This window comes from Phodopus roborovskii, unplaced genomic scaffold, assembly GCF_943737965.1.
Source record: "Phodopus roborovskii unplaced genomic scaffold, PHOROB, whole genome shotgun sequence".
NCBI lineage: Eukaryota > Metazoa > Chordata > Mammalia > Rodentia > Cricetidae > Phodopus > Phodopus roborovskii.
Genome location: NW_026125295.1, coordinates 15505257 through 15524423, shown reverse-complemented (window position 1 = coordinate 15524423; position 19167 = coordinate 15505257). Strand labels below are relative to the sequence as shown.

The 19167-nt window shown below is 52.0% G+C and overlaps 2 protein-coding genes across 2 annotated transcripts in view; both read left to right on the top strand.

Moving 5' to 3' along the window:
- Poc1a (POC1 centriolar protein A) overlaps nucleotides 1-17567 on the top strand; it is a 71225-nt gene extending 53658 nt beyond the window's left edge. Inside the window, exon 11 of the mRNA XM_051205395.1 lies at nucleotides 16859-17567. Coding sequence (XP_051061352.1) covers nucleotides 16859-16957 — 99 coding nt within the window. The 3' untranslated portion in view covers nucleotides 16958-17567. The remainder of the gene's footprint in view (nucleotides 1-16858) is intronic.
- Abhd14b (abhydrolase domain containing 14B) overlaps nucleotides 1-19167 on the top strand; it is a 154140-nt gene that overhangs the window by 34266 nt on the left and 100707 nt on the right. The gene's annotated exons all lie outside the window — the stretch shown is intronic.

Here is a 19167-nt window from a genome sequence, read left to right as displayed (position 1 = left end):
ATACTGAACCAGCCCTCTCCTGAGGCCTAAAGCTTCCTTTCAAGCGGCTTGTTCAGCCGGGCCCCTGTCTTGTGTGAGTTCTGGCCTTGGGTCTACCCCGTCCTCACTGTGTGCTTAGTCCTAACGCCCTCCCTGCCCTGGCCACCTCAGCACTGACGCCTGCCTCAGTGGCGTCTTTATGAATCATGTGTTGTGCTGTCTACTTCTGCGTGGGCTCCTGGAAGGAGATGGCTCCTCTTGGGTCCCTTACACGTTTCCTACAGAACCTCTTTCCAGGGAGAGCATGAATTTGCAGTGGACAGGGATGATTCCTGAGTGAGTTACAGGTCCTCCAGTGGCACCTTACAAAGGACTAGCTCCCTTTGTTTGTTTGTTTTTTGAGACAGGGTTTCTCTGTATAGCCTTGGCTGTCCTGGAACTCAATGTAGAATAGTCTGGCCTCAAACTCAGAGATCTGCCCGCCTCTGCCTCCCAAATGCTGGGAGGAAAGGTCTGTGCCGCCACTGCCTGCCCCGATGAGACCCTAGTTCTTAAAGCTGAATTCTTAGTCAGCTTTAGTCAGCTGGCAATCCTAACACTCAGAATGCTGAGGCAGGAGGGGCAACGGTGTAAGGCCAGCCTTGTCTGATCAGCCAAATGGTTCCTCAAAATACCAGAAAAATATGAACAAAAACCTACCTTCTTATTCAACAGTCTGGGTGTGTGGGTATACAGCTCAATGTATATCCTCTGTGGATGTTTGTAGTCTGTTTGCCACCAGTCTGGGGGACAGATACAAAAATCTTAGCCCTCTTTAGGGTGACACTCTGCCCCAGCAGTCCTTCTAGAAAGAAAAGTCCTGAAGTCAGGAGACTAAGCGGTCCCCTTGGGGCTGAGTGTGTGTCTGACTTCAGTGCAGCCCTTACTTAGTGATCTGGGGAAAACCCGGTCATCCTGTGCCTTGATGTCTAAGCCTGGAATGCAATGCTGTTGCCAGCACCTACTGTCCAAGCCTCTGGGAATACAGAGTGAGCCCACCTGCGGAGCTCACCAAGCAGTGCCCAGCAGTGCTCTATTCCTGTCGTGTTAGGAGCCTCCCCTGGTACTGCTGGCACTGCTGCCCAAGGCTTGCTGGGGACAAGCCTTCCATAAGACAGCACCACAAGGCCTTGCCTTCAGTCTTCTAGACCTTCCCTCTGCCCGTGGGAGCCATTTCTCAGCCCTTATGCTAGAAGTGATAGTTCTCTATGCACACACATTCACTGAACCCATTCTGTTTGCTCCTATGTGAAACCCAGTCCCATTCCTGAGACTGAATCCCCTTGACTGAATTTGATGCCAGAGCCAGGCTTTAAGACAGAACAGGCAGTTGGGGCCATTGAGAAAGCTAGGAGCGATGCATAAGGAGCCCAGCCAGCCAAGGCATGGAGGCCTTGGGTCTTTTGGCGGGAGTTACAGAAGCAGCAGCCCAGGAGTGACTGGACACTGAACAGAGCAGGTTGGAGCCTGACCCAGCAGAAGCCTGAGGGGTGTGGGAGTGAGATAGGGTCACAAGGGGGTGGGGGAGACTTAAGCAAGAGGCAGAGCTGTCACAGGCTTGCTCCTGGGAAGCAACTTCCTAAAACCTAGGAGCTGGATTTCACTGCAGGTCAAGGAAGTGGGTTGTGACATCAGCAAAACTGTGAGGCATCAAGCCTCCCCAGGGAGCAAGTTGGGCCCCTGGGAGCAAGAGGCCTTACAGGTCTATCAAAATTCCAACTGCCCTTGGGGTTTGTGCAGCATCAGAAATCAGTTCTTTAAGACACACACACACACACACACACACATGCGCGCGCACATGTGCACACATTGGGGTTGTTCTGGTTTTACCTTTTAGAGACTCCCATGTTTGTAAAGTATATGAATTATATGCATTACTTTTTGAAAGTGCATTTATGAGCCAGGTACAGTGGTTCACACCTTTAATCCCAGCACTTAGGAGGTAGAGGCAGGCAGATCTCTGAGTTTGAGGCCAGCTTGTTCTACAGAGAGTTTTCCAGGACAGCCAGGGTAACACAGAGAAAAAATCCTGCCTCAGAAAAGGGGCTGGAGTTTAGGGTGGGGGAGGCATTTATAAGAGAAACATAACTTTTCCAGTGACCTTGCAAGGTATGGGCCCTTTGCTTCGTCTCCTGCTATCTGTAATGCCAGCTCAGGTTGGCCTGACCTTTCAGGTCTCCTCCAGTTGTTTTATATGGAAAGTCCCTGAGAGCATCACTGCTTGGCTGAGGCCTCAGCTCTTCAGGGCTCCTTGCTTGATCTCTTTAGGGTTTCCCCGACAGTTAGTATCTTGCCAGGTACTGATAAGGCTGTTGTACCTGGATCTACCCTGTGGCTTCAGCAAGAAGCAGGTGGTCCTGATCTTAGTGTGGGCAGAGCATCCCTTGCTAAACAGTTCGTGTGGAATTTGGGGTAACTTCAACAAGAAGTTTCCTGCAGAACCAGCAAGGTGGTTCCTCCAGTAGAACACTGCTATGTACACCTGGTAATCCTGGATCCCAAATAAAGGCGAGAGAAGAAAACTGACTCCTCAGAGCATCGTGACCTCCACAGGCTGTGGACTTTATACCCCTTCCCTCAGTAATAAATAATTAAAAGAAGAAGTTCAAAGCTGGAAATGGCTCAGCAGCTAAGAGTTTATAAATCAAAAAAAGCTGGACACGTAGTTCAGTGGAGGTGCTTGTCCAGAATTCACAGTACCCTGATTTCCATTCCTACTGCTGCCCACCAAAAACTTTCCTGTAGAATAAACATTACCTTCCTGAAGGATAAAGCCACAGTTCTTGCTTTGGGCTCTGCAATCAGAGCTCAAAGGCTAGCCCCTGAGGCCACCTGCTTAGAACAGGAACGTGAACACACGCGCATGGGCGCGCGCGCGCGCACACACACACACACACACACACACACACACACACACACACACACACACACACACACACACCCCTGATGGACCTTGTCCTTACTACCTGTGAGGCTGCTGCAGGGGACTTCATTGTTCCTCTGCTGAGCTCATGGAGGATCTGACCCCAGCTGGGTGCCATCCATGCTCCGAGTAGCCTGGGTTCTTCAGCTTCCTTCATGGCCACCAAGCATGGAGAGCAATGGCTCCCTTTTGGGATTCAGGGATAGTTTCACTGAATGAGCCGCCTGCCTATCAGATGCCTTGGCATGTCCACTCTCCTGGATTTGGCAACCTGGGTGTCTTGGACATTTGGTATCATTCCAATGGCCTCAGTTTCCTTTCTAACAAATGGGGATAGCCAAACCTGCCACGGTCTTTGGTTAAGTGGTAGACTGGACTGGTAAAGACCAGCAGTTAGTCCAGTGTTGTCTGAGGCACTGTGAGGGGAGCCGAAGAAGTGGGCATTCTACTCCAGGGACCCTGGGAGCTGCCAGGGAAATACCGGTATCTGTCTCTGTTGTGGAGGGAGGGAGCACCAGAGGTCAGGGTGAGGCTGCTGGGGTTTAGGGTAGGCCTTTGATCCTGGGCTAAGGCATGCAGGGCCAAGACTGGCGTTCCTCAAAGATGTGGTTGCTCATGACAGTCATTCTTTGAATGGAGTTACCACGGTAGCCTGGGAGGCTGCTGTGAGAAGCGCTGTGTGGCCCATCCAGCAGCTTATTGGTTTTGTCTTAGAGCCAACAACTGGCTTGGGGAAAACATGAGTGTTTGTTTGTTTGTTTGTTTGTTTGTTTGTTTTGAGACAGGGTTTCTCTGTGTAGCCCTGGCTGTCCTGGAACTTACTTTGTAGACCAGGCTGACCTCGAACTCAAAGATCCACCTGCCTTTGCCTCCCAAGTGTTGGGATTAAAGACATGCATCATCACCACCTGGCTCTTTTCCTAAAATTTATTTATTCTTATTTTATTTGTATGGGTGTCTTGTCCACATGTATGTCTGTGTATCACATGTGTGCCTAATGTCCATGGAGGCCCTAAGAAGGAACTAGAGCTACAGATGATTGTGAGCTACCATGTGGGTGCTAAGAACCAAACTCAGGTCCTCTGGGAGAGCAGCCAGGTTCTTAATGGCAGAGCTATCTCTCTAGCCTTGAAAGTACTTCTTTTTCTTCACAGTTTCAATATGTAGCCTTGGCTGACATGGAACTCAGCTCATAGAGATCTGCCTGCCTCTGCCACCTGAGTGCCAGGATTAAAGGTGTGCCCTGCCATGTGTCTTCTGACAGTGGAATTCATTAAATGTACATGTACAAAGCACTTCTCTCTCCTTTGGGGGACTCTGCTATGAGGTCATCTTCAACTTCATCCCCTCCACACCCAATACGTACCTATCCTGTGGCTGCCCATGTCTCTCTTGCTGAGTCTGCCTGAGTTGTTTTTGCTGACAAAGCTGGCTCCATCCCAGAAGCCTGTAGGGTCTACAGAAAAGCCAGGGGAAGGGTAAAAAGGCCTGATTGCTGTGGTTGGGCTTTGCTTCACCCTATAGGGTGAAGCTCACTTAGGGGCCTATGGAGTGTCCATCCCCGCTGATTCTGCACCACTGGCCCACCCACTTTCCCATGTTGCTCTTCACAAACATGGACATGACCACTGTGCTGCTACACAGCATCTACCTTTCAGTCTTGTGAGGCCAGCAGACATCAGCATCTCTGGTAAAGCCTTCCCATGAAGCCTCGCAAAATCTGCTCTGCCACCACACCAGATCTGTAACCCTCATGGCAAGATCTGAAGGACTCATGCCAGACCCTAGGGCTGCCAGACCTGCTTGCTTGGTGTTAGATACTGAGGGACACCAGCACAGGCTCTGACCTGCATTTTTTTTTTTTTTTTTTTTTTTTTTTTTTTTTCCCTCCTGTGCCCTGTAGAGACTCTGGAAAGCTAGGTAGCAGGCAGGTAGAGCCCTTGTCAACAATCACTGCCTCGCCCCCGGCCTCGGCCCCGCCCCCGGCCCCACTGTATTCCTCTGTAGACTCTTAGAACCCTAAGGGTTGCTGGGCAGGGCCCAGCTACCCTCATGAACATGTGAGGTCTGCATCTGTCTGCAGGGATGGGATGGAGCATGGAGATGGGGACAGTGATCAGGAGCCCGGGAGGCGGCTATGAGCAGCCCAGCACAGACTAGCCAGTGGCTTGGTGGTTTTGTTCTAGAAGCCAACAGAAGAGTTATTTTTGACTCCAGTTTCACATCTTGCTGCTTTTTAAAAATACCAAGCCATGAAATTCTTGCAAATTCTTGCTCCAACTTTTTTTTCTCCCTAGCACGCAGTGCTTTAGGCTAGCCCCAGCATGCTGTGATGTCACAGTCAGGTCCCCCTGGCTCAAGACTACTACACACTACTCTAAAACTTGAAATTTAAGCAAGAAGAACCAGGCCCTGTGAGCTCTGCTGCTTGGTGCTTCTTGGCAGTTGAATTTGCTAAAAGTCCAGGTCCCTGAGCTCTGCTGATATCATTCAACAAGGCCAAGGGTTTTCATTTGATGTGGGGATTTAGATAACCTTTAGCCACCTCTGTCCTGCCAAATCCTGTCAGTTCCCTGCTTAGTGGGTTGCTAGGGTAAAGTGTCTAGTTCCATACTGGTGGGAATGGTTGTGTCTCTGTGCTGTGGGGGAAGCTGCCTGGATACTCTGTGGGGCCCTCAGTGTCCTTCTTTGCCAGGCAGGCTATTGTTTGTAGGAATAGACTCTGGGGTTTTAGTAGTTCCAACATTTTCCCCTAGGGTTGCTCCTCCCATGGGATCCCAAACCCAGCATGTCAGGAAGGTACAGAGCAAGTCGCCTTGCATGCCTTTCAATCCTGCTTACAAGAGGGTACTCGTTTGTTTCCACCTAACCCACCCCTGCACATCAGCGTTTGCTAGCAAGCACATCTAACTACCGCACGGACTTGGTCCAGAATGCATTTGTCATCCTTCTCTCTAGACAGGCATTCATGGGCTACCCTTTCAGCCACCACAGTCAAGTTCAGAACGGCCTGAGCCCCTGCCACTTGGGGGTTTGGAGACAAGAGGCTTATTTGTCTCTCTGTTAAGAGGCTACTTCCTGGGAGACAAGGGACGGAAGACATTGTGTAATCTGTGGTAGGGGCAAGCTTGGAGCCTGCCTTTAGCTAGTTGAAGAGGCACCAGGAGAAATAAGAACATCTGTCTGGTCCCCAGCTCCTCCCCCCATGGCTTTGGCATTTAGTCCACAGGCTTCTGTGGCTTTTACAATAGGAAAGGGTGGGGGAGGCTGTTCCCTCTCCTCAAGTACCAAGTCAGGCAGTGTGCAGCCTCCCCTCATGGCACTCAGCTTGTTAGCTACACTCCAAAACCAGCTCGTGATTGTTATTTCATGGGGGCCTGGATGGCAGCTCCCTTGGGGATCTGGCAGACATCTCTTGCTTTCCATCTTCTATCCTGTTTGCGGTTGTGGCAAAAAGTAACCCCCACCCTCACCCCAAAAGAAGCGGCAGATTGAAATGGGCTGGGCAGTGGCTGTGGTTGCCTCTGGAGCCTGGGAATGTTCACAGTCAGTCATGCGAGATGCCTTCTGAGGTTCCAAGCAGGCCTAGAGGGCTGGAAGATGGTGAGCAGGGACATTTGAGACAACACATGCATGGACCCCTCATTCAGGCTGGTGTAGATGCGCGTAGAGATGGGTAAGAGGACTCCATTAGTTTGTTCTTGTTCATCTGGAGCCCTCTAAAGGAAGGGTCAAGCACAGACCACTAGAAGGGGCCTGTGTAAGCTTTATGGCAGGCAGCTGCAGACAGGCCCATGCTGCTCTGAGAGTAACCAAGCCACAGCTGACCTGTGGCTGCGGCACTCTCTCTGCTGAAGTTCCAAACAGCAAAGCCAGGGAAAGCTGCCATAAGGCTTGCTCTTTCCATCCACTCACTTTGATCGCAGCCTGTGCTGTGAGCACAGCCTTGGGTCCCGTAGAAGAAGAAAAAGAAGTGTTGAGCTTTACCTAGCAGAGCAATTGGAAAGAACAGTTCTTTGGCTCATTCTGACCTGGGCCCAGCTGGTGCCTCTAGAAAACCCATGACAGGGAAGCATGTTTTCCCTGGTAGATCAACGGCAGGACAGGGGAAACATATGAAACCCACCCTGGTGACATATGCCCTTCTCCATCCCTGCATCCCTGTTGGGCAGGAGCTGCAGCCAGCTTGTCAGGCTACGCTGGAGTTCTCAAGCCTCCCAGCTACAGAGCAGTCACCCAGGCTCGGGGCTGCAAAAGGTGGCCCCTTCTCAGCTCTGTCAGACTTCACAAAGAATCAGTGTGGCAGAGTCATTGGACAAGCTGTCCTCCTTCCTGTGCTGTGTCTTGAGTTCTGTCAGACACCTGGCTTCCCAGCATACGTGCTTGACAAAGAAAGGTGCCTAAACCCAGGTCCACACTGGCAGGACTGTGGTATCCTCTTTGGTGTGAGCAGCACTCCACAGGGCCCAGGAGCATCTGGTTTTGCAGATGCAGGGGGCGGGCCCTTTACAGGGTCTCCTTTTAAGGAGAGGCTGAGCTTGTTTGAGAGGAATTGCTATGAAGCCATGAGAAGGTAAATTAGTCAAAATGCCTTAATCCAGTAGCTAACCCACTGATAGAAACTAGCATTTCCTGTGTGTCCTAAAGATAGCTAATCCTCAGTAGAGATGGGGGCTGGGGCCTGGGGCCTGTGCAAACATCAGAGAAATCCCTTATCCCTGAGATAATGTGAAGCAGAGTGAGGACCCAGGGCTCCAGGAACCAAAAGCCTGTGTTGCTTGCAGCAGACTGTGGGCTGGGGGAGGGATGGCTAGAGATTCTGAGGGATTTCTATAGTCTTGTGTTTTATGGGCCAGCTGTGTGTGATCCTGGGCCCTTCAGCATGTCAGATGTCATCATAAGAGGGGACCTCCATTGCTCCCCTCCAAGTTCAGGCCTTGAAGCTTTAAGTCATCAAATCAGGACTGAGGCAGGATGAGGAGGAGCCGCAGGTTCTCTGACTCCCACTCTGCTTTTGTCTCCCATATTCTCATTTACTAAAGTCAGGGCATTTCCCCTAGGCTAGCCAGAGGGGGACCACACTGGGGGTAGGGGTCTCTGTCACCCATCTCCCTCCCCTAGCATCCCTTCAAACTTGCCATATCCAGGGATTAAGGTGAAGTAAGTGCAGCCAGGCAGACTCATCAGCACACTTGGGCTGTCCTTGGGTCTCGGGGAACTGTGTTCTTGACACTCCCAGCACTCGGGACTCAACATTTGTCCACCAACTACTTTCTGTCTTGGAACAGGAAGACTTGGGAACTTCTGTGAACAAGACTTATACAAAACCCTGGCCTTATGCTTCAGACACTAGGCGACTGACTGGCAGACCAGCATTGGCACCCTGGGAGTTGAAAACCCCTCCTCAACAAGTCATTAGATGTAGTCCATGACCAGTCTAGGAGGCAGACTGAGTGGTGGGAAAGATTGGACTCAAACCAGCAGCTTGTCCCCAGGGAACCAAGTTGGTCCCTCCAGTCCCTAGTCATCTGGACATGTGACTGGCCAGGGCACCATTAACAAGGCAGAGCTTCTTGTGTGCACATGCGTACACCCACACAGGTCCGTGTACCAAGAGATGAGCCTGGGGCTTGCTACAGACAGAGCAGAGCAGAGCTGGGACAGGCTGCATACCCAGCGTCCCTACTTTGATCTAATAGCTCACAAAACCTCACAGCAGAGAGAGATTCCCCATTTACTGCATCTGTTTTAGATGTTGAGAATCTGAGTGGAGTCAAACCATGCTACAGTGAGATTGATTCCACATTTTCTACCTTTAAAATGAAACCAGAGGAGTTAGATATGTGTAGCACAGTCCAGGTCAGCTTCTTGGAGCCAGTGGCCAGCCCCAGAACATTTCCCCAGACCTGCCACTTTTACTCATAGTGTGTGCCACGGAAGCTGCACCCATTTTCTTTGACCAGGACCAACTGGCACCCCTTAGCCTCTAATTGAGGCTGTGTTTGGTGCGGGGAGGGGGAGGTTACTGGGGGACCCAAGACCCTCCAGAGAGATCAGCCACAGTCCTGGAAATGATTAAAAAGGGGGAGCTATAAGAAGCCACAGACCACCCTCCCAGGAGGGACCACAGGATATCTACTTTGGAACTTCATTGAGTCCCTTCTGTGTCCAGGATTTCCCCACTGTCCCAAAGTTCAGCCAGGGCGGGAGCTAGGGGCATAATGTTGCCCATAGTGCACCCTATTCACAGCCCAGCCATAAGTGAATAAATGTGAGCTTTGAATGACTATTGCAGCAGCTCCAAAAGCTGCATTTTACATACAGGAAAACTGAGTCAGGTAACTTAGCCAAGGCCAGTTGACAAGCTGGTTCAAGTTCAAATTTGAACATGGACCATCAAAGTGTGGAACCTGTCCTTTTATCATGTGAGCTGCAGCTCCTCACTGGGATTGGCTGTGATGTCTCCTGGGGACTCACTCCTCTTCTACAGCCACAACATGCTGAAAGAGGAAGAAAGTAGACCCCAAGCATGGACTGAAGCCCAAGAGGGAATCCTGGGAGAGGGGTTGGACAAGTGCCATGCGAATGTCACACCAAGGAGTCCGAAGTCTTGGGTGGAAAAGGGATAAGTCGAAAGCAGTGGGAAGGATGAGAATCAAGGGTGACTTAAGAATGGGAGTCACTAGGAAGCTGAGATGTGGGTGTCGGGGACAGACAGGAGCTCAGCCCCAGTATGACAAGGAAGGTATGGACCCACAGTGCTGACTGGATGTGGTATGCCCTGATGCAGGAGCCTAGTAGAGCTTAGGTGACCACCTGAATCTCTCTATAGTCCCTTCTCTACAGAGCCTTCTTGTAAAGGCGCTGCTCTGGCTACCTTGACTGCCATGATAAAAACAGCCAAGTGCTACCTCTGCCTTTTCCTAGCCAGAGTAGATCTCTGTCCTGCCCCATCAGACTAGGGAAGGTGTTCCAGGCCCAGCCCTCCCTGACAGACTAGCTACTCTTCCTCTTGCCCAGGTATGTGGCTAGATGTCAGCATTCCGCTTCCGCCTGGCCACCTGGCCTAGCTACCTTGCCCACATGCGTATTTCCTATTTCCCAGCTCATGGGACACAGCCCAGGAGGTTCCCTCCTCCCTGGCGTCTGCTGTCTCCCCCAGGGCCCCAGGGCTTTACTTGGAACAAGACCTGGACATAGGGAAGTGCTCTGGCCAGGGTGAGCAGCAGCTGCTGGGAAGAAGGGCCCCAGAGCTGGGTGGGACCAGGGGTAACCGAGGGAAGCTACAGTGAGTCCTTGGAAGCCCTTCTAAGAGTCTAGCCATGTGTGTAAGAAGCATGGTTAGAGTGGCTGCCTACCACATGCCTAATAACTCACTTCTTCCTTCCTGCTAACATGTCACTTACCATCAGTGATGGTGGAGCAGTTTTGCCAAAACTCAGCCCTTCCAGACATGTGCTGGCAACAGCATTGTCTAGAAGCCCTCGGGAACCAGAGTCCCATGTGCCGAGTGTGGTAATTCGAGCTTTTGGATGGCCTGAGAGTCAGAAGGACCCTATGAGGCTCCAGCTTCCACAAGAGAGGGCTTCTGCAAAGCTGGTGGTGACAGCAGCTGTGGGAGGAAGTAGCTCCTGGAAGGGTGTGGCTCTGAACGTGTGCCCTGTGTGCTGTGTTCCGAAGTGCCGGGGCCACCCATTGCTCTGCTTGTGGGACCAAGTGGCTAGGGTCAGCTCTTCACCAGGGTTCATTCAGCAGCCATCAGCCAACGCTTGACAGCACCTGCTCAGACGTGTGGCTAGTAACACAGCAACGGGAAGTGGGGGCTGCCTTCCTCCCTTTCCTCTCTGGCTGCAGGTGCTGGGCCCCACTCCAACCTCCTCCCTTTTTTGTTTTTTGTTGTTCAAGAGGGTTTCTCTGGGTAGCCCTGGCTGTGCTGGAACTCGCTCTGTAGACCAGGCTGTCCTGGAACTCACAGAGATCCACCTTCCTCTGCCTCCCAAGTGCTGGGATTAAAAGTGTAGGCTACCACTCACTGCTGGCGTAACTTCATTATTTGTAGTGTATACCTCTATTGCATTTCCATTGTATATCTCTTCCTACCCAGCCACACTGTTTCCCAGGTGTCGGTTGGGCCTTTCCACTCATCCTATACTTGAAGAGTGCCATGACCTAGCCGTCTTGTAACATTTTGTCACAGTTTTCTGCCAGAGATGGCGCCCTCCCTCCCAGCACTGCCAGCTCCCGCCTGAGCCCCTGAGCAGGTGATGTATGTCGGGGTCGCCATCCCAGTGGGTCACACACACTGTGCTCTGCTCTCTGCCTTAGTGACTAACGCAGAGTGAAAAGCAGGATAAAAGAAATAAACAGGAATTAAGAAGAAAGAGCTGTAGAAAGCTGGAGGACAAGCCCACCTCAAGAGAAAGCCAGACCAGAGAGGGAAAGTGACCAGTGAGGCTGCAGAAGGGAGCCAGTGCTGAGGAGGGGGGCTGGGCAGGGGACGGCCACCAGGACAAAGAAGGATCAAATAAAAGGCCCACACGACCCAGGGAGAGAGTGTGGGTGTCAAGGCTGAGGGCCACCCCTGAGGCACGAGGGACAACTGGAAAGGTTGTGCCAGACCTTTTTTTACTTTTCGCCTCTTTGGGTTGGGGGTGTCGACCTAGTCTCGGGTTTCTGGACTTTCTCACCCCTCCTCACGATGTGCAGAGAACTCATCTCTGGAATTATGCGGAGCCTCTAAGTGTGCTGTGGCCACCGGTGAGGCCTCTAAAATTGCCCTGGCTTCCTTTGGTACTCTCACATGCCTGAGTCCCATTCACACCATTCAGAGAAGCCAAGACTCTCTCATCAGCCACCTCAGGCCAACAGAGATACCCAAGCCCGGGCTCGGTCCCGTGCACGGGGCTGTTGGTCCTGATGAGGACAGTGCAGGAGCCGGATTCACCTGTTTGGGGTTCCAGAGCTTTCTTGGGATCCTAGCAGGCCTTTAGCAAATGCCTCATAACTACTGCTGCTACAGAAAGCTGTCTACCAAAGCGACTCTGGTGCCATGTTCCTCTGCCACTTGGGGGGGGGGGGGAGCCCAGGTGCCAGACATCTCAGGCTTGGCATTTTGGTAACGGCTTCTTTGTGACTCGCCATAGTTCTTAGGTGACTAAATATAAAGGCTGTCACTTTAAAGTCAGTTCCTTTTATACTGTTTAGAAGGCCCTTCAGGGTGTTACATAAATGTCTTTACTCGCCTTGAACTGTGAGAGAAGACGCACTTCCTTGCCTTGTGGATGTTGCCCCAACCAGAGACAGATTACTGTCTCCCCTCCCCTTGCAGGAAAATTAGAATGGAAATAGAATACCATTGTTGAGCCAATCCTAGGAGGGTTTTCCTCCAGAAGTCCAGGATGAGTCATACTGGAAGGCCCACCCCGTAGCCCCAGCTCCTAGACCCCCGTCTGCTGCCCAGAGCCAAGGGCCCGGCCAGACACTCTCTCTACGCTTTGTTTTGGTCCCCAACACCGTAACACTCTGGTCCTGTCTGTTCACCTGGGTTGGGCAGTCCCTCCTGGCCATCTTCTACAGGGCTCAGCAGCACTCTGGCATTGTCCTGAGCCCTGGCAGGCAGGGTCCTTGGCCCTCCTAGACTGGATTCTCCTTTCCTACCTCGGGGGTTTGTGAATTCACTGTCCTCCCCTCCTTTTCTGTCCCCTCCAGCTGTCCCAGCAGTGAGGACCCACTCGGAAACACTTACTCTGCTGCTCCATGTGCCTCTTCTCAGACCACTACAGGCCTCGCAGTGGGCTGTGGGGCTGAGGCTGATCTGCAGTGCGGGCCTCCTCTGTTGTCTCTCTTGCCTGGTGAGCTCCTGCTCAGATCCTGCTCTGCCTCATTTCCTTGAGGCTTGAGGCCAGGCAGGCTAGCACAACCCCAGGCTGCTGTAAAGCTTGCCATTTACCTCCTTAAACCAGTGGGCCCTGTTGGCTCACTGACTCCTGGACAAGATTTGTCGTTATGGCATTACCTTTTTTTTTTCTTTTGTTTTGTTTTGTTTGTTTGTTTGTTTGTTTGTTTGTTTGTTTTTAGACAGGGTTTCTTTGTGTAGCTCTAGCTGTCCTGGAACTCACTCTGTAGACCAGGCTGGCCTCAAACTCACAGAGATCTCCTGACTCCCGAGTGCTGATAAAGACATGCATCACCACTGCCTGGATCCTTTAAAGAGTTGTGTGTTTATGATCACACACACACACACACACACACACACACACACACACACACACACCACAGCATGAATGTGAAGGTCAGAGGACAACTCTGGGCATTTGGTTCTGTCCTTTAACCATGAATGCTGAGTATCAAACTCAGAATGGCAGTCTTTTGTGGCAAGTGTGTTTGTTTATCTGGGGAGCTATCTTACCAACCCCAACATATATATTTTCTTGCTTTTGTGGCTTCCATCATAATTCCAAACCCAAGTGTTTATGCAAATAAAAGATCACTTGCTTGGGGTTGGGGAAGGGCCACAGGGGAAGTGGCTCAGTGTTATCTGGTAGCCCTGAGCAATGTCTTTGGACTGCTTGTCTTTAGACATTGGGGCTGGAAGTTGTTGTGACAGGTGCTCTCCCCCTTGGGCACCGGCCACCTGACCTGACACAGTTCCCTCTGAGGGACTGGGCTAGGGCTCTGCTCTGCTGGCCAGAACAAGTTGGGAGACAGCGTGGGTCACTGGATGGCCTGGAAGGCTGGCTCTCATCTGCCTTTGTAGAAAGGTGCCCACTACTGACACTTTGTAGGGCTGTGGAGTGGACTCCTAATATCACAGGTGTGCCTTTAAAATCCCCCTCACGATCTGGCCTTATTTCCCAGCGAGACCAGACTCTGTGTGACAGGGGAATCCCCAGAGTAGGACCCAGGGGATTGAAATGAGGTAAGCAGCTAGCCACCGTGTGCCTGGGCTCCCTGTGTGGTCACGGACAGTAAGAGGGGGCAGCACCCTGAGGCAGTACATATTTACTAACCCTTCTGAGTCCCAACACTGGTGCAGACGTGTGCTCGTCACAGGTAAAAGTCACACTATGAAAAGGCCACGTGAAGAGGCCTAAGGTTAGTCCCTACCAGGGATGCCCTAGATGTCATACATGTCACCGCAGGTGCTCTCTACCCCTCCGTGTCTAGGTCTGGCACAGTGGTGGCCCATCATGCATTGCAGTGCTATGACCTATGTAGACCCCTGCCAGGCCCTTGCCTAGCTACGTCATCAGGCTGATCTTGTCTAACCTGCTACTCAGATGCTCTGGTGGGTCCCTTCCATTGCTGGGAAAAGCCTCTTCTTTGTGGAAGAAAAGCACAGCATGCGCTGGAGATGTAGCTGATTTGGTGGAGTGCATGTGTCTAGCATGAGCAAAGCCCAGGATTTGATACCCAATACCAAACTAGGCACTCATCGGGTTTGGTGACTCATGCATGCCTAGGATCATAGCACTAAGAAGGGGAGGCTGGAAAAAAGTTCAAGGCCATCCTCTGCTTTAGAGTGAGTTCAAGGCCAGCCTGGGCTACAGAAGATCTTGTCCCAAAATGAAGGAAAAAGAAAAAAGAAGAGAGAAAAAAACCTGGAATTTTTCTGGGAGTGTGTGAAATCCAAATTAATGTGAGTTAAGCCTCATGCTAAGGTATTATAGTGGAAGTCAAGAGCTGGTTCCCAGGCCCAGCACTGTCATGGGGATCATTGTTTTCTGTGGAAATGAACCTGTATGCTTTGTTAGAGTAGGATCATTGAGGGGGAACGTCACGCCCGGCAGCATTCTAATGTACAGATATCTAGAAAGCCCCTCCTTCCTGTCCAGCCAATCCTTAAGGTGCAAAACACATTAAGATCAAATGGATCTCGGAACTGCCTGGTGGTTATCTCTGGTGGTGACTGCACCTCACCCCTTGGCAGGATGGACAGGGAAAGTGCAGTCCAAACATGAAGATGGCATGACTCTTCATGCTCGCCTGGCAGGGAGTGAAACTAGAGAACAGTAGTGGGAGAGATACAGACGTGAGGGCCACACTATGAAGTGTCCCTTGCTGGGCATGGTGTGCTTGTCCTCCGTCCCAGCAGTGGCAAGGTTGAGGCAGAAGGACTACCACAAGTTTGAGGTTAGTTTGGAGTGCATACATCAAGGCTACAAAGCAAGGAAGGAGCCCCCCTTAGAACTGAGAACAAAGTGTCCCGGAGCACCCAGCACCCTCCATCAGTGAGTGGCTGTAAAACACAGGGCGCCTTTCTACTCAGCTTAATCTAACGTGGACACATTTAATGACCGCACTGCTGCTGGGCTAAAGTATGGGCCTCCCTCCCAGGGAACCAAGGGGAGGCCCCCAGTTGCCATTGGTCCAACATCTCTTATTTTCTGAGTCTACAGTCTCTGCCTTGGAAATTGAGTTCCTGTTAAAATTTTAAAAGGGGGAAAAAAAAAACAGGCAGAAAAGGAAATGCCACCAGCCAGGCTCCCCCGCTGTGGCCTTGAGTCCCGACTGTCTGTCGGAAAGGGTCTGGAAGAAGAATGATTTTGGCAGTGTGAGTTTCACAGCAGCCAGTGGAAACTTCCAGGAATGCCGCTCGGGCCAGCCAGGGGCTGTTTCCACTGCCACTTTTACAAGATGCAGACCCGTTCCTGGCTGGCCGGCCACTTGAGGTGTGATGAGATCTTTCAGCTTAGTTCCACCTCTGGATGGAGGTCCAGTCCATGTTCCACAGCAGAGACCCTTCCAGGTTCTGTCCTGTGACCTAGGGCGCAGAGTCCTCCCATCCTTGGGTAGCCATCAGAAGGAGCACCCTCTGTGACAGCTGACATCCACACAGGACACTGTGAGAATATCCAGCTGCACTGGAAGGAAATTCTCCCACAATGTGTCCATGTTATCAAGTGCATGGAAGTTCTCTTCTGGCTCAAGCTTGAGCCTTCATGGAACCTCAGGGAATGGGGCATTATCTCTTGAGAGACATCATGACCTTAGTGCCTGTGGGAACTAAGCCTGCTATGCTCACAGTGGTGGCCTTGCCTGCGGTGACCTTATTCCCAGTGCCTGGCGTGGCCTTCATGTATGCAGTAGGCACTCAGCAACCCTCAGTGGTGGAAATGGAATGGCCAGCTGGGCATGGGTCATCCTAGTAGGTGTTAGGGTAGGTGTGACTGGTGGGACATGCTGGGATGGCTCAGCCCCTCTGAGAAGTTGTGCCCACTGCTGACACTGCCTCAAGTCAGAGGAAATAGACGGGTTTGCACCACCTTTGTGGGAGCCCTGTCTACAAGACTGGACCTGGTCCATGAAGTACACACAGCCTCGGGTGGCTGGATCCTAGGCAACCCTTATGCAGGGTGTGTGGAAGTAAGTGAATCAGTGTGGCATTGTCACTTGCCAGTGTCACCTTCATCCTCACCCCCAGGTGGCACTGTCTCACTCTGCCCTCATAGGACCCACACAAGTGGAGTACCCACCCTCTGGGCTTAGGGGACTCACACACCCCAGCTTTGTCCCCTGCCCACCTTGGGAAGAGTGCTCTCAGCACACAGGGAGGGCTGTGTCCTGGGCAGGACCCAGGGGAAGAAGTGTCATTTGTGGGGCAGCTCCCTTCCCAGACAGTGGTCTCTGGTGATACACAGAGCCTGGCCCAGACTAGGGGTCAAAATTCCTTGTGCCATGGTTATCTTGTGGGAATGGCTGAGGGCTGTGAGATCTGTCATCTGCCTCCGCTCAAGCATCTCTTCCTGCCCACAAACTCCGGAGATGCACACAGAAGGCATGCAGGGCCAGACAGAGCCCACTGCTGGGAAGGGAAGGCACCTGGCATTTGGGCGGCAGCCCAGGCTGATTGGCTTGTGATCCCTAGGGCAGCAAGATGGGCCCTCCATCCTGAGCCTGGTACTTTTTATTTTTCAGACAGTGTCCATCCTGGAACAGCGGTTGACACTGGCAGAAGACAAGCTGAAGCAGTGCCTGGAGAACCAGCAGCTAATCATGCAGCGAACGCCGTCGTGATCCAGGGAGCAAGAATCAGGAGCTCAGTTGATTAGGAGGACAGCAGGCCAGGGATTTGTACGGGGACTTGAGTAAATAAATAAAGGGATTCAGCCCTGAGGGAGCCACATCTGTACCCAGTCTGAGATTGGGTGCTCCTGCTCCCCATCCCCAATTGCTGTTTGTACCTGGAAGCTGACCATGGGAAGCGCCAGTGGGCGGAGCCACACAGAAGGGAGGCTTGTGACCACACCTAGTTTATTAACAGAAAGGAGCCAATTGAGCTGGGCGCTTCCTCCGAGTACTAAGATGGTGGCACACTGCCTAGAGAGCCTTGCTGGGTTTCCATTCACCTCACCTCAGCCTCCTGACTGGCTTCTAAGTTGGCATACTGCTCATTGCTTGGATAAGGCAAGAATTTTCTCCCCATCTGACCCTTCCCCCCCACCAAAAAAGCCCCCAAGGGACACATCAGAGTCAGGTTTATTTGGGAATAAGCTTGGTGGAATGGGTAGGGCCTTTGGAAAGGCTTTAATTTCTGTTACCACATATATTCGCAAGGGCCTGTGGCTTCTTCCTCTCTACATGCATGGGTACAGAGGGATCTGGAAATTAAAACTAATTTGACTGATGTTGTTGCAGGAATGGCTTGTTCTGGGTAAGACCTAAGATCTAACCAATCCTCCCATCCCAGGGCCCATAAAGGGAGAGTCACCGTAGCAACGGGAGGTGGGGTGCTTGGGGGATCGTTTCTGAGACCAAGGACCCTTGTTTGCAGTTCTTTGGGGGTGCTGGAGTGCAGGGTAGCCAAAGCCCTGTATCCTACCCATCTCCCCCTAATTGGCTTCCGCGGGGATGTGGAGGCCCCCAAGCACCCTGTTTCCATTCATCATGAGGGTTTCTAGGGGCCCCTTCCTCCACATTTAGACTGGAAAAGCCAGCGAGTACTTCCCTTGTCTGTATGGCTTGTGCCACAGCCGTCAGTATTTTGGGGCTTAGACAACCAGGGGGGTCCTTACCCCCTAATGTGCTGCCCTGCCCTGGGGGTGGGTGTCATGCTAGAACACCCCAAAAGCTGTCAGTACCAGCTAGTTAGCATGGTCACAGCCCTTGCAGCTTCCAGCAGAAGTAGAGCCCGAGTGTCTAAGAGTGCAGGCTGGCAAGAGGGCCAGCCTGTGTTGATTTCTGATAACCCTCAAGTGTGGGAGGTTGTCTCCTGCAGCTTGTAGTAGGTAAAGAGAGCTGAATTCCAGGGTCATACCTTGGTCCTGCCCGGCCCCAGCTGTAACCCTCAATTCTGCAGTCTGACCTGTCTGAGCCTCTGACTGGTACAGTTTGAAGTGGTGACATCTAGTCCTCTAGGTGCCCCACCCTGCCCTGTGCAGAGTAGTGGCTCAAGGGAACCCGTCACTCTGTCCAGTCCCACTAGATGACAGAGCCTATTGTCAGAGACAGCAGGTTGGATAGGAAGAGCTGGGTTCCCTGGGAAAGCTGCAGTGCCGGGGCCTGGTAGCCTGCACTGGCAGGTAAGCCCCTCGGCTGCCTCTGGAGGTAGTAAGCACCCCAGCCCACGAGCCTCAGCTAGATACTAACTCAAAGGGCGCAGATTGTAGGGCCAGCCTTGTCATCCCCTCCCATGCTGGTCTGCCGCCCTCTTGGTGGAGGCAGGCTGAGTGTGGCACACGCCTTTAATCCCAGCACTCAGGAGGGAGGCCGGCAGATCTGAGTTTGAGCCTGCTCTCACAATGAGACCCTGCCTCAAAAACCAGGTAGAGGTAAAAGCTCAGAGTCAGCACTTACCCCTCTACTTCCTGGCTGCGGGTCCAAGGTAACGAGCTGCTTCAAGCACAAGCTGCCATGGCTTCCTACCATGATGGACTGTAAACCAAATAAACCTTTCCTTCCTGAAGTTGCTTTTGCCAAGTATTTTGTCAAAGCAATGGGAAAGTAAGAGCAGTCTTGCAGGATGTTTCTACAGCTCACACATACCTCCCTTGGTAGAGCCGCAGGGACCAGGGAAAGTACAATTCTCAGTAGGCATGCATTCTACCCCTGGGCTTCCCCAGCCCACATACATGGCTCTTGGAATGATCTGATTGTGGCAATCTTTACCTCCATGCCCAGGGCAGACTCAGGAAGGGCCAGAGTCCATTTAGGGCCACATTCCTCCCAAAAGGGCCCTTTTTGCTCCCACAATTCCCAATTCACAACCTCCCTACTCCAAGAACTTG